The sequence below is a fragment of the Silurus meridionalis genome, chromosome 28 (genome assembly GCF_014805685.1).
Source record: "Silurus meridionalis isolate SWU-2019-XX chromosome 28, ASM1480568v1, whole genome shotgun sequence".
In the NCBI taxonomy this organism is placed as follows: Eukaryota; Metazoa; Chordata; class Actinopteri; order Siluriformes; family Siluridae; genus Silurus; species Silurus meridionalis.
Genome location: NC_060911.1, coordinates 4,811,900 through 4,827,596, shown reverse-complemented (window position 1 = coordinate 4,827,596; position 15,697 = coordinate 4,811,900). Strand labels below are relative to the sequence as shown.

The following is a 15,697-nucleotide window of genomic DNA, read 5'->3' as shown; positions in this document are numbered from 1 at the left end:
ATTCAAACCCTAATATTATGCTAGCTACCTTTGTTATTTTGGCTAGGGCAGAGGTGTCCAATCTTTTCCACAAAGGACTGGTGTGGGTGCTGGTTTTCATCCCAACCAATCAAGGGCCACACCTGATAGTTATCGAAAATGAAATTCATTAGATTTAAACAGGTAGAATTTGGTGTGGACTCGCTTGGTCGGAATGAAATCCTACACCCACACCGGCCCTTTGTTAAAAAGATTTGACACCCCTGAGCTCGGGGGATAAAAACCATGCAGTCAGAAAATAAGCAGGTACACTTTGATTGTAAGGTTTTTATTTAAATTTTAAACCATGGCTTCAGTTTTGACCTTTGGTTTCCAAAACAATGCAGGCATAATGAATTCAAACACGATTGTTGGTCCGATAGATTAATGCCATGATAGTATGGTCTGGTATAAATTCAAAATCACATATAACTGTTACTGGATTGAATTATTAAAACGATGTCTAAAGTTGCGCTTACAGATCATACAAACCAACGTCGATTAAAACGATTTTAAAATTCTATCAAATTCTTTTGCTTGTTTGGTCCCATGTCTTAGAAAATATGTAATTCAGTTTTACAAATGGAAAGCAGGGGGTAAAATGTAAACATTGAATTTAGCAGTTTTACTCGTTTCAAACAGGAAAATAAATAGAATAGAATAAAAGGTCTATTTTCAGTAGGTGTTTACAATAACCACCAAAACAGTGAAGTGTTAGAGCATGGCTTAACAATATGGATTTCAAGCGATGATGGACACCTATGGCATGCATGTGTGCTACCCATGTCATCCATTCTGCCAGAAAGCATCACTGAGTTATCAGTATCTTCTCCCCATTGACTTCAAAGTGGAAAGGATCGCTTCACCTCCCAATTCTAGATTTAATCAATCACTTAAGTCAAGGATCAAGTGTTCGTAAATGCGTGTTTGCCCCTTAAAACTGGATGCCAGGAGGAACTCTCGGTTATCAATGGACACCAGCGAGAACGCTCTTGGTGCTTGAATGTTGACCTCTTGGAAGTGAATGAACTGGCCTTTCTTGGCGTCCCAGCGGTACACCTGAGTGAAGGAGTAGTCGCTTCCCAGGATGGCGTACTGCCAGTCCGCCACGGTGAACGGCTGGAAGACCATGGAGCCTCGCGACGGCACGCTCTGAACCTCTTCGAACATGGCGCCGTCCCATTTCATTACCTTGGAGTCACCGATGAAGCGTGTCAGGCACACGTAGAGTTCGGCCTTCACTTGGAAGTGTTTCACGGCATACACGTCCTCCATCTCGGGGATGTCTGTGCGCCTCTCGAACAGCTTAGAGCTCCTGTTCCACTGGTAGACGACAGGCCGCTGTGAGCTGCTGGATAAGATCAGGTGTGACTTGCCAGAGATTTCCAGGTACTCCACGTCCGTGTCTCGGTACCACGGGTGCAGCGACTGGTGCGAGTAAAAACCGTTGCCGTTCCACTTGTACACGGTGGTCGAACCGGCTTTGGAGCTGTCAGCAATGACGAAGAAGGACTCTCCGTCCAGGCGGAACACCTCCACGTCGTTAGGCTTTCGGATTTTTAGGATGTCGATGTCTTGGATTTTGATGAACTTGTTGGCAGAGATGTCTCGCTTGTAGATGTGCGAACCACCGAAGAGCTGAGCTACAATGACAAACAGCTGATCATCGATCACCAGAGGTTTGCAAATAACAGTTGAGGTGCCTGTTAAAAAAAAAGGAAGTCATAATATCTAAGTGATTTCTTTGGGGTGTAAAACTTTGCTTCTAATTGCTTGGATAATCACAGTACACTGTAAAACACATACTCGTTATGTTGTCAAAATTCCGAAATTCCATTTGTACATGATCCCACTCCATGAAGCTACATCTTCCAATGAAAGGCTGGGCGAACACCACATACTGGTCACCACCAAAAGTAAATGTCTCCACTGAAATGGACTGGAAATCGAGAGATTTCAGCAGTGAAAAATCTGCAACGGAAAAACAAACAAACACAAGCTTATTGTTGAAATATCATTTCCTGAATAATGGCATACGAATGTAAGAATGAAGAACTGACCAGTTGTTATGCAATCGAATGACTGTGGAGTAAGATCGTTGATTTTCTTTCCTTGATATGCTGGAGGGCTGTTGCAGTATATCTGGTCTACGGTTGCGTTCGTGTGATAAATCCAGTCCACCAGCCACTTCAATTTGCAATCGCAGGTGAACAGATTTCCACGCAAGTCACTGGAAAAAACACACGATCAAGAACAGTTTCATCATCAGGTTTTCTTATAACCTGTTAATCCAATAGTAGAGCTGAAAGTTAAATAAATACATACACTTTTGTCAAAGTATCTACTCCTTTAAAGAGATCTTTTGGTAGAGACTCCAGACTGTTGAAGGCAAGGCTCCTGCAGGGAAAATGATTAAACATGTTCATTCAAAAAGGTTTGTTTTTAGCTCTAATGTATAATTCTTTAATTTGAGATGTAAATGTACATATCAATATACGTAAGTATAGGAAGTAAATCTACCTGGAGTGAAAATTCTGATTAAGTGCATTTCATTAAAACTGCATTATTATGCATTACATCATTATCCATCTTTTTTAATTATACATATATTCATGCAAACTACAATATTATGGACAGAAGCATGTGGACACCTGAGCATTTGATTCTTTGTGCTGCTTGAACATAAACTCCACTGTTCTGAGAAGATGTTCCACTAGATTTTGGAGTGTGCCTGTGGAGATTTGTGTGCAAATTCAGTCAGCTTTACAGTTCATCCCAATAGTGTTCAATAGGGTTGAGTTCACTCAAGATATTCATTATTTAGGATTTACCACTTCAACCCATGCAAACTATATCTCAATGGAGCTGGCTTTGTACACAGGGATATTATCATTCTGGAACAGGTTTTGGGTCTCCTAGTTTAAAGAGAAATTTAATTCTACCATACCCAAGGATGTCCTATACAAGTGTGTAAAATGTGTAGTAACAGTTTGAGGAAGAATGACATATTGCTGGACTTTTGTCTATATAGTGGATGCAAATTTTTAGAAATTAGCTCATCAGATCAGAGTTGACAAATTGTGTTTTTAAGAGAACAGAATGTTTCAGGTTAAGAAACAGAAAACTACTCATACATTCTAAATTCTAAACTGTGGTCTGAGTATCCATGGTGCTTGTGGTACTATGAAATACAACCAAACAAAACATAACCACTTCAGACTACTGGGGTTTATAGGTTTAAACTAATCAAGCATTAAATGTAACTTGTTTTCATGCAGTTTGTTTTATGTTAGTTTCATATCCAGGCCTTTGTAAGCAAGGGAATTTATGTAAGAGCACATTGCTAGGACTGTTGTTGATAGGACATCCCTGCAGTTCAGTTTTAAAAACATTCAACAATGATGCTATTGCTGTCCAACTGAATCAATTCCAAAACTTTCACTGAATTATTATTGGACAATTACAACCACATGTTGGATCACTCTTCAGTTAATATGTGTGTCTCCATTGTTTCCAGACATTGGGTTAGTTGGAACACTTTAGGTTGTGTTATATAATACAATAATATACAACGAGTCAAATGTTTTTTTTTTGGTTTTTTATAAAACACATACTGAGTGTTGAACATCTGTTTGACACTGAAATGTGAGAAGCCATAAGCAGTCAAACATGTTTCTGAACTCAAAACAGTAGGGTCAAACTGGACACAACTGAATGGCACACTAGCAACTGCATTCTTGTTTCTGATTGGTCGGAAGACGTCAAGCTTCAATAACAGCACGGCTTGGAAATGCTTCGGATTTGACGCAAGTCACAGATTTTTATTTATAATTTGGTCATTCTAACATCTTGTATGGAGGATGCTGCATGTCATCTGATAACACACTTTGTTGTCGTGAAGTTTTCTTCTTTTATATATATATATATATATATATATATATATATATATATATATATATATATATATATTGTTTAGCATTTTTTGTAAATAATCTCCCAGCTGTCCCTTTGTGTTTTAAGACATGTTAAAGAAATCTATTGCTCCGCTGTCAAAGAAATTAAACACTCCAGGTTTTCCACTCTCATTGGAAAATGATCACCTTCAGTGTGATATCAGCCCTCTGTATCCCTCCATCCTATTAGATACAAGTTAGGTTTAGTACTGAGGAGAAGAGATTGAAAACTCTCAACTCTGCCTGCATTGGCTTTCTATCGAAAAAGTAAACAAAGGTTTATGGACTCCTAATTATAAGATTCATGTGCTTTTTGAATATCCCCTTCCACATTTAGTCCCCATTTTTTTCAGTTATAATAACCTCCACTCTTCTGGGAAGATGTTGTGTGCTTATAGAGATTTGTGCTCGATTGGGGCGACAAGGGTGTAGTAAAGTCAGGCAACGATGTGGGGTGATGAGAACTGAGGTGCATTCCAAATGATCCCAAAGTTGTTCAATAGGATTGGAGCTCTATAGCAGGCCACTCATGATCTTCCACTTTAAACCATGTCATTACGGAGCTGGATTTGCACATAAGGGAACTGTAATGCTGGAAAAGGTTTGGGTCTCCTAATTCAAAAGAAATAGGTATCAGTTTTGGTGGCAGAACCACATTTGGCTGGAAGAGTCTGGTGGCTCAATACTTTTGTCCAGATAGTGTACATGCTGTTTTAAAGAATCCATTGAGAAGTATGGGATAAAAAACAGAGTTACACAAATTACCTAGAATCACAACTGCAAAGATTTTTAGTGTTAAGATGATACTACTCTCAAGCTGAGCAGGTCCAAGCTGTCTATGTTTCCTTTAACATGTGTGGGATCTGCAGCCATGTTTTTTTCCCCCATGTTGTTGTGATCATGCAGCGTGATCCGGGAGGTTTCTGTGATGCATCATAGCCTTAAAATTTTACAGTCAAGTCAATTCACGTCGAATGCGAAAAAGGTACGGTGAAGTAATTTCCCAGAACTGCTGTACCACGTCATGGACAGAAATGTTTAAGAGCATTTAAATGACTCAGATGATGATTGCTTTTTACTGCTTTTTAAAAAAAAACTCATCTCTGATTGAGCTGAATGTCTTCACAAGAACTGCTCAGCGCAACCCCAAAGGAGACAAGGAACATTGGGGGTTTTTAAGTCTCACATAACTCTCCTCTCTTTTGCAAGTGAATGTGTCAGGCAGGAGAAAAGCCTTTTTTTTTTCCTTGAAAAGCTGCGTTTCTTTCCAAGAACCAAAAAAAAAACCCTAATCTGCTTTAGCTTCAGCTTGTTGCCAGGGTGAGAGAATGAAACAGCCTTGGTGAAATTGCAGCACTGAAGCATTTAAAGCCTTGATATTGAGCCTGACGGTTGCGGTTGTAAAATGAAAACTGACCACAGAATTCATCAGACCCTTTTAGGACAGAATGAAGCACTCTAACAGTTATTTCTGGAAAACAAACCCCAAAGGACCAGAATGAGCTTATACATATATCTTAATACTCACAAGTGTATTAAGGACTTGAGACCTCGGAAGGCAAAAGGTGATACAGACTTGATTTGATTATTTTCAATAAACCTGTAAAAAAAGACGGAGACAAAACATAACCTCGATGGACATGTGGATGTCTGAATACACCACTTGCTTCGCAAATACTAACGAATGAAAAACAAGCAACACTTACAGATATTCCAAATGCGGAAGACCAAGGAAGGCATCCTCATTAATAGACTCGAACATGTTAGCTGTGAAAAGTCTTAAACAAAAAAAAATGTAAACAAATACTCTTTCGTATCTTTCAACCCCACATCTGAAAGCCCCCTTTAATAGCATTATGTAATTCTGTATGATCAAATATACAGTGTGTCAATTAATAAATATACAGTAGCAAACACATAAGATTGTTTAAGATGATCCAAAACAGACTTCAGTATAAATAACCAAGTACATTCACTATACCAATCTACTCTTCTTTTTTTGCAGTCAGGGATTATATGGACAAAAGTGTGTGGACACCTGACCATCAGATTCATATGTGCTATTTTGAACCCATGATCCCATTCCACATTGTGTCCCCATTTGCTTTTATAATAACCTCCACACAAGATGTTCCACTAGATTTTAGAGTGTACTTGTGGAGATTTGTGCTCATTAAGCCACAAGGGGGTTAGTAAACTTAGTTTACAGTGGGGGAAATAATGATTTGATCCCCTCCTGAGTTTGTGAGTTTACCCCCTTACAAAGTCTAGAATCTTTATGGTAGGTTTATTTTAACAGAGAGACAGAATATAAAAAAAAATCTATTAAAAAACAGTGAGTGAAAATAAGTATTTGATCCAGTACCAAATTAGCAAGAATTCCGATTCCCACGGACCCAAATTAGTCCTGTCCCTTTAGGAAAGAACTCCTCGTTATGTGAATAAAAGACACCTGTCACAGAATCAACCTCTTCCTTTCAAATCTCTCCACCACCATGAGCGAGACCAAAGAGCTATCACAGGATTGTAGACCTGCACAAGGCTGGAATGGGCTACAGGACCATCAGATTTTTGCCTTGGCCGTATGTTTTTGGCCATGGTCAATGCTGGGAAACCCATCCATTACCAATCTTCAGTGTTCTTGCTGAGGCCAGGATGTTCCCATCCAAGATTCTACAGTGCATGGCCTAGTTCATGTGGTGAAGTTTTCCATGTTCTTGAGGTCATATTCAGAATTTCTCTGCCTCCAAACACAGCAGGTCAAGTTGATGCCAAAGAGCTAAATTTTGCTCTCATCTGACCACATCAGATTCTCCAAAGCCTTCTCTGATTTTTTCAGGTGTTCGTCGGCAAACTTCAGACAGTCTGTTCATGTGCATTCTTGAGCAGAAGGACCTCAGTGTGTTACCAATGGTTTTCTTGGTGACTGTGGTCCCAGCTCCCTTAAGCTCATTTAACAAGCACCTCCTGAGTAATTCTGGGCTAATCCATCACCTTTCTCAGAATCATCCTCACCCCATGAGGTGAGATAATGCATGGAGCTCCAGAGCGAGGACGATTGACTTATCTTGTATTTCTTCCATTTTCGAATTATCCTACCAACAGTGGTCTCTTTTTCACCAAGCTTCTTGCTGATGTGCAGGTCTACAATCTTGTCCCTGACGTCCTTTCACAGCTTTTTGGCCCATGGTGGTTGAGAGGTTTAAATAAAAGCGGTTGATTCTGTAATGGGTCTCTTGTTTTCATATAATGAGGTGATATTATATTTCTTAAATGTACACAATTATTTTGGGTGTGTGGGAGTCAGAATTTTTGCTGATCTGGTACAGGATCAAATACTTATTAATTTATATATAATATTAATTCTTTTTTTTCTGGATTTCTTTTTATATTTTTTCTCGCTCTCTGTTCAAATAAACCTACCATAAACTCTACCATTCTAGACTGTTAATCTCTTTGTAAGGGGTACAGTCAGCGTTTCAATTCATCTCAAAGGTGCTCAATTGGGTTGAGTTCAAAGTTCTCCAGTGGGCCACTCAAGATCTTCCACACAAACCCTTATTTTAAACCATATTTTCATGAAGCTAGTTTTGTGCACAGGGGCATGTTCATGCTGGAAAAGGTTTTTGGGTCTAGTGAAAGGAAAAATTTATGGTACCGAATCAAAAAACATGCTATACAATTGTGTGCTTTAGCTTTGGGGGAACAGTTTGTAGAAGGTACCACATATGGCTGGAAAGAAAGCAAAAACAGGTGTGCCAATACTTTTGTCCATATAGTGTATATACTGCAGATTCACCCTCAATGCACATTTACTTGTGTGTAGATGACAGACGTTCAGTGCAGTTTTTGGTAGTAGTGGACTGTGACTGTGAAATAAAACAAATCTGAATTTTTTACTTGGAAATGTGTTTGAACTTTACACTACTGGACAAACAGTGCCCCAAAATGGTACAAATATTAAGTTTTTAATGATTATAGCAACAAATCATTGGTCAGTTTTAAACCTGCAGACAGCCTTTGGCACAAAGAAGAGTCAGTGTTGTTCAAAGCAGCTGATAAGGAGATAAAAAGTTTCCCAGTTAGTTTGTGTTCACAGTTTTTCCTCAGTTGCTTTGGAGCGTTTCTTAGATCATAAATAAAATTCGAAAAAAACTACTTGTTCAACCTCCACATCGTGTAGTCACTTGTGCAAGATTTTTCTTTGCTTCAATCAAATTGCGAATGCTTTGGTACATTCATTTAATTGATTGTGTACAAGTGTCTGCTGTATCTATTGTTTATGTTCTTGTCAGTCAAAATATATTATACTAGTTCTCACCTGAATAGTCTTCACCCCAAAACATCTCTGCACCAGTTCATTGTATAAGTCATTGAATCTAAAAAAGTTAAACCAGTTGTCATAATCTGTCAATATTAAATTTCTATTCATTTTTTTTTTGTAAATGTGTTTTGAATTGATGAACTGATGAAAAGATGAATCTTGAATGTCACTAATGAAGGCGAGTGTCTGGCATCAGATCAACCAATGATCAACTAGTTCTCTAAAACAGGTCAAAGGTAAATCCTTCAATGGGCGAGCGAATACAGACAGAGCAAAACACAGAATTTGAAAACGGATCAACAACCAGAAAACGAAGGAACGAACAAACACAGTAAGTAGAGTAAAAGTGAATCTGGTCTTTTACAATCGATATCCTATACACTAATGTGTACATTTGTGCTGTTAAAATTCAGATGCCACACAACATTCATTATTTTGTATTTTCAATCGTTAAAATCCAAACTGGAGTTTACATCAGGAAATACTAAAACTGTGCACCGTCATACCCAAACATGACTAAACATTTCCATGATCTTGTTTGGGAACAATGATAAAAAAGGACTTCTTATTCTGGTGGCACTGAAATGTTCATTGACACAAATACTCAGTTTTTAACAGAAGAACTATGGAGTTACGAGGAAAAGGCTTTTTCAATTTTCAAAGCTATTTGCAAAATGTATTTACTGGTTTGCTGGATGATTTGAGAAATGCTCCAAAGCAACTGAGAAAAACTGTAAGACATAAAGTTCTAATGGACTCAAACAGTCCATTTCTCAATCAGAGTCAATTCTCATGACACTTTTTGGAGGTCTTTGTGCAGTGTGGGCCTGAGTTTTTCAGTGTCTTGCTGAAAAACATAATCTGATCATTTGAAAAAAAAAAACTTTGTATGAAGCAACTGGCTTCATACAAACTGGCTTTTCAGAGTAAACCAGATCAACACTACAAGAAACTGAAAAGGCTCCATGTTTTGGGGTAATTTTCCATGATCATGATGTACAAGAAGACAATATGCATTTTGTTCACCAGTTCCCCATAGTGCGAGTAGGAATGAGCAAATGGTGGCATGGGAGGGTCTAAGGAGTTCGTTTTGGTTCATTCATTGCATCTTTTTCTGACCAATCATTTGTTGATAAAACCATAAAAGATGAGTAGCAGAAATCTTTCCACTAACAGGTACTTACAGGCTTCTACAGAAAAACTGTACTCTACACAGCACCACTCCAATGAGAGTAAAAGATTGATTAGTAGCTCTTATGAGCTGAAGAGAGAAAGAGTTTACAGTAGAAGTTTACTGTCTGGGTGATGTTTACGTCTATCACTGTACACACTGTAACATACCCATTGTTTTGTTTTTACTGTAATGACACTGTTGTACATGTTGTAATGGTGGAGCTTACAGGAGGTGGAGTGCTGGGGTGTGAATGAAGCTCTCCTTGGGGATTTCACTGAAGCTAGACTTCACGAAGGATCTTCAGAATATGGGAGGGAAGAACAAATAAATAAATAAATAAATAAATAAATAAATAGGTGAAGAAGCAATTGGAAAGGATTTCATATGAGAATGGATAGATAGATAGATAGATAGATAGATAGATAGATAGATAGATAGATAGATAGATAGATAGATAGATAGATAGATAGACAGACAGACAGACAGACAGACAGACAGACACACACACACACACACACACACACACACACACTGGGCTTGCGGGACTCACAGCGAGACGACGTCGGGAGGGAAGCCGCGCGGGATGGAGGAGCCGCCCGAGCACAGCGCGGTGTCCTTGGCGCACGTGCAGCTCGGCGGGCAGCGCGCGGCGCGCCGCCGGCCCTCGGCGAGGCGCGCGGGCAGCGGCGGCAGCAGCAACAGCGCGAGCGACGCCGCCACGCACATCGAGCACAAGCCTCGCGCGCTCACCGGCCCCATGTCAACCAGTCAGCCAGCTCCCGGAAACCCGCGCGCACGGAGGACCCCACCGTTCATGAAACGAGGGAACGAGGTGAAGATGGAGGAGGTGGACGTGAGACTACAGCGCGCGATGTCTCGTTCCCTCTTCTCTTCTCTTCTCTTCTCTTCTCTTCTTCTCTTCTCTTCTCTTCTCTTCTCTTCTCTTCTTTGTCGCAGCGCCACCAGTGATGGAGAAAATATCCGTGCGTAAAGAAGACGGACAGGTGCGCACAGACCCTGTAGAGATAATCTCTATCTATCTATCTATCTATCTATCTATCTATCTATCTATCTATCTATCTATCTATCTATCTATCGTCCTCTCTCTCTCCCTCACTCTCTCTCTTTCTCTCTCAGCCACGCCTTGCATGGAAGAGCGGAATCCCCCCCACCCCCAGGTTGTGTTGTTGGGGGGTTTACTGCGTAACACACAGTCCTGTCCTCCTGATGCTCTGAGACTGAGACTGGTTCTCCAGAGGAATGGAGGACGGTGCAATAAATCCCTTGTCCTCACAGCCGAAATATCATTCTTTTTTTTCTATATTGTCTTTTCGTTTTCAACATCTCTTTTAATGCTACGGTACTGCTGCCAAACGAGTCTTCACACCTCCATCACCACCACCTTCTCCTCCTCCAACCCCTCTGCTACACACTGGTGGGCGTTTCTTCCAGTTCTCCATGGAGACGGAGGTGGGCGTTGTTATATTAGAATCACATACACAGTGTCTGTGTGGAAGCAAAGCTGCTTGTGCACAGGGTCTGACTGTAGATCTGCTGTCTTTATGAAGACCCTGATATTCAAATCAAACAAGCACACACACACACACACACACACACACACACACACACACACTACAAAAACTAGTGGAACATCTTTCCAGAAGACTGGAGGTTATAATAAGAGCAGATGGGGACTAAATGTGGAATGGGATATTCAACAAAACACATACAAAATCTTGTATCTGATACTCAGGTGTCCTTTTGTCCACCAAGTATAGGTTGCTGGACAGTAAAACCCTGCGTGCTGAAAAGTCCAGGAGGAATTGAAATAGAAATTTGAATAGGACGGTTAGAATTAGAATGGTATTGGTTTTAATGTGAAATCTAATGGTCCCCGTAAATGCTTTCCACTACCAGCACGTTAAATCCTTCACAATTCCAAGTAACACGTGAATTAAAAAAATAAGACTGAAGAGGAAACGTTTTATTCCTAACTTATTCTCTTCATGCCCTCTTACCAGGGGTGATTATTGGATTTTTTTAATGGGGTGGCACAGGGGTGGGGACCAAGAACCAGTCCGGGGGGGTCCCATGGGAAAGGTCATGTGGCCCAACACAAGTTTGATGACACAAAAATGGAACTGGACAATGCATCTCTCTTTTTATAAATAAACCATCAACCAGACAGTAAATGTTCTCAACCATGCTGTACTGCATTTCCCTTTTCTTTGACATGGTTTCTTGACTTTGTCCCCTTTCCATTTTTCCCCACAAAATTCTGTCTAAAAATAAACAAACCTCTAAATTAATCAGCATTATTACACCAATAATATATTTAATAGCCAGATTTTCTTCAGATTAAATATCCTCCATTCTTGGTGGCGATTTCAACAAGGTACTTGTGTAGCTGAGGTGAGGTGCAGAGATCATTCCAATTTATCCCAAAGGTGTACAGTAGGGTTGAAGCCAGAGACAGAAAGAGGCATTTACTATTTGATTTCATTGCATATCCCAGCTTGTTAGGAATCTGGGGTCAGAGCGCATGGTCAGTCATGATACAGCACCCCCGGAGCAGAGAGGGTTAAAGGTCTTGCTCAGGGGTCTAAGAATGGCAGCTTGGTGACAATGACGCTTGAACCCCTGACCTTCCGAACCCAAAGCCTTAAGCCCCAGAGCTCTATAGCAGGACAATCAAGATCTTTCACTCCATGTAAGCTGTATCTTAATGGAGCTGGCTTTGTGCATAGGTGCAATAGAACCATGCATTTGATGTTTACGTCAATATTCAGTCCCCTGTATCAATACTGCCACCTTCTGGCTGCATTTAGAACTTTTTTTTAGAGTGATTCAGCTTTGGACACTGGGATTCTGATAATTCTGTCCATTCTTCTCAGCCAAAATCCCTAAGCTGTTTGATTAAATGGAGACTCATTTAAAAGACTAACTATTCAAACTTTGCCACTGGCTTAAAATCACAACAATGCATTTACTGAACCACACCCATGTGCCCTCAGCAGTACCCTAAGTACACTTCTCTGTCCTTATGGACTGAAACAGTTTTTTTCCTTTATTATCCTGTGTTTGGCTCCATCAACCATTTCTTCCTGTTTTTCTACCCCGCTAATAAAAAACATTCCAAAAATTCTAAGCTACCACCACCATGCTTCACAACATGTATAACTATTCTCAGGATATTAAGTTGTTTCGGGTTTCTGATGAACAGGCCAAAAGATTTCCATTTTAGTCTCATCATACCAATAAAACCTTTTTCTTTTATGTTTGCTTAGTCTACAGACTGGTTTTCAAATGGTTATTCTTTTTTCCTTTTGTATCCTTTTTCCTCACAAGTCTGTAATAAATCCCTGCTCTGTAGAGTTCCCTGTCTTTCCATTATTAGAGACACATATGTGCTAATTATGGAGTGGGTAGTCAGGAGGCAGATTTCTAATATATGCACTGTGGGTTGTGGGAAGTCAATACTAAATGCTGTGTTCACACAAGTGATTGTTTTTAACCAAGGGGGAGAAATTAAATTCTTTAAACACGTGCAGTTCTTTTCGCTATAAAACGCTATAACCGCTATATAAATCTATAAATTCTTTGAAGAACGGCTACGTACTTTTTCAATGGAAAAACGCACTATAAGTGGTGCATTACCAAATCTGTTTTCCATCTGATTTTTTTGGCTGTATTTGTCCCCATTAAACTTTCCTTAATTAAAGCATCCCCACAATGTAAAGCTACCACCACCATGCTTCACAGCATTGCTAAGAATTCTCAGGATAATAGAAAATATACTAAAACAAATATTGTAGTGTATTGTAGTACTTTTCTATAGCAGGCAAAGAATAAGTCATTTATTAAATACATAAATTAAAAATATGTAGATTATAAATATTCATGGATGCAAAATCAGGACCAGAAACATGTTGGAGATATTCTAAACCCCAAAATCCATATTTGCCATTCGAATCTTGGCGAATCATTCTGAGCTAACGAGGTCTGTTATATTCATTTGTTTTAATTACAGAGGAAAAACAGCAGTGTTCAGAGTATAAAGTCAGTCTAGAAAACTGCCACAGCATAAAAGGTCGACTTGTCAACACTTGTCTTTGAAAACTGAATCATCTACACAGGTTACCCGGTTTCTTAAAGTGAAATCATTTAAGTAAGCACGTACACGTTCCTATTAAGTACACGTTCCTATAAAGACAGGTTTCTAATGAGAAATCAAATACTACAATGGCTCTTTTTCTGTAATATCATGTAACAAATGAGGGAAACTGTGTGATCTCTTTTTATGACCTGAAAGCAAATTGTAGTGTGATTTTTTATAAAGTAGCACTCACTCAATTCCCAACTACAGCACATCATATCACCATTTACATAAGCTTATTGTTTTCTTTCTATCTTTTACTGCTATCAGCATACAGTCTACTGACTATAATGAAAATAAAAATGTTATGACCAATATACACATAATAAATGTAATAGAAGCTGTAGCTATGTAAATATTTTTATGCTTCGATCAGGTGATTGGTTTTGGCAGTATGTTTGATAAGATGATAAGATTTTATTAAATCAATAAGAATAAAAAAAAAGCTTAGATAAGCATTATTAATTCAATACTGAGTAGCAGTTTTTTGACCTGGTGTGATCGGTGTGGAACAGCAAAGCTTCAACCATTTACGCTTTAGCTGGCAGAGGCTGTAGAGCACCGGGTTAAGGGCTGAGTTAGCCATGGTGAAGGTCAGTACCCAAACAAACATGGAGGAGGTTATGGGAAGATGGACTTGGAAGTTGTGAATGAGAATGAGCAAAGTGAAGATAAAGATGGGACTCCACATGATGAAGAAGGACAACATGAGAACGAGGAGTGTGCGGAAAAGTCTGTAGTCCTGTTTAGATACGCAACGTGCTCGTTGTCGCAATGCAGTCGAGTGGAGTCTCCTTTTGGAACGCCGGTTGATCTGTTTCGGGAAAAAGAACGATTCAGCATCATAGTATTATCATTATTATTCTTATTCTTATTCAATATTCTAGATTTGTATTTGTTTTAAACATAGTTATATGCAGAATACAACTTGCAGTGAAATGTAATCACTATCTGCTGTTTAAAAATTGTGCATTAAGTAAAAGGGTCTATAAGTTTAAAATATAAGAGAATATAAGTCAAAAATATTTATTATGTGATAGTTATAGTATTACTATAATTTGTATTATTATTATTATTATTAGTGTAATATAAATCATTTGTGTTTGTGATTTCACTGCTCTATCACTTCTTGTGCTGATATGCTAATAGTCAGCAGTTAACAGCATCTGACACGTGTTTAAATGAGATACAAGTAGTGTTCATACATAAATGTAGATCTTTTACCTGTAAGATTTTGGTGTAACTGATTACAATGCTAGAACCAGGTACCAGGAAGCCTAACGCAAGGAAGACAGCGTACCACATGATCTCACCTTTTACATGAGGCCACACAAGAGCACATATATGCAGTTCTTCCTGTAAACAAAGGCATAAAGCTAAATAGTACACTCTCAAACCTTAGTAGAGTAATATAGTGAAAAAAAAAGGACCGTCATGACCTGTTGAGGGGAGATGACCGGTATCACCCGGGAGAACAGTGACAGAGGTAACATTGCAACAGCGGAAAAGCACCAGATAAGAAGCAGCACTCCGTTTTTCCATCTGTGATTTAGGCTGGGTGTGGCCTCCATCTTCAAGATTGCAAGCAGTCTCTCGATACTGATTGCAGCCAGCGTGGTGATGGTAACGAGGCCACTCACGCTGATAAAGTACAAGATCAAGTGGCAGGCAGCAGAGCCCAGCTTCCACACCTTGGTCCACCTGACAGAAATGATGAAAGGAACGGTGCTGATGAACAAAAGGTCAGCCAGGAAAAGGTTCGTGGTTAAGATGGTGTTGTTAGCTAGTCGCCTCTCCTGGGTGACCAGTATAAGTGCGCCAAAGTTGCCAACTGCCGAGATCATAAAGAGGACCAGTAGAACCATGGTCTCGATTATTGGCACAAACCAGAACGAATGCTGGAGCTCAGAGAAGTAGGAGAAATAGGAGAAGTTCTGCACATGGAGATGGGATGTAGGTTCCATCAAGAGTAACTTTTTCTCTCGCTGATACATGGACCGTAACTCTATAACTCCTCAGCATCATCTGGTTTAGTATACCACGCCTGCTATAACAACTAGGACTTCCCTTTT

At 39.5% G+C, this 15,697-nt stretch overlaps 2 protein-coding genes across 2 annotated transcripts; both read right to left on the bottom strand.

Annotated features, from left to right (window-relative positions):
- Window positions 1-291: 291 nt before the first annotated feature.
- On the bottom strand, window positions 292-10,919 carry lgi1a (leucine-rich, glioma inactivated 1a). Its single transcript, XM_046842917.1, has 8 exons — window positions 10,020-10,919; window positions 9,696-9,767; window positions 5,678-5,749; window positions 5,500-5,571; window positions 2,344-2,415; window positions 2,079-2,248; window positions 1,825-1,989; window positions 292-1,721 (listed from the first exon to the last, which is right to left on the bottom strand). The coding sequence occupies exons 1-8, from the start codon at window positions 10,226-10,228 to the stop codon at window positions 904-906; spliced, it is 1,650 nt and encodes a 549-aa protein (XP_046698873.1). The 5' UTR covers window positions 10,229-10,919; the 3' UTR covers window positions 292-903.
- Window positions 10,920-14,091: 3,172 nt separating this feature from the next.
- On the bottom strand, window positions 14,092-15,589 carry LOC124381174 (free fatty acid receptor 4-like). Its single transcript, XM_046842591.1, has 3 exons — window positions 15,065-15,589; window positions 14,850-14,981; window positions 14,092-14,439 (listed from the first exon to the last, which is right to left on the bottom strand). The coding sequence occupies exons 1-3, from the start codon at window positions 15,587-15,589 to the stop codon at window positions 14,092-14,094; spliced, it is 1,005 nt and encodes a 334-aa protein (XP_046698547.1).
- Window positions 15,590-15,697: the final 108 nt, after the last annotated feature.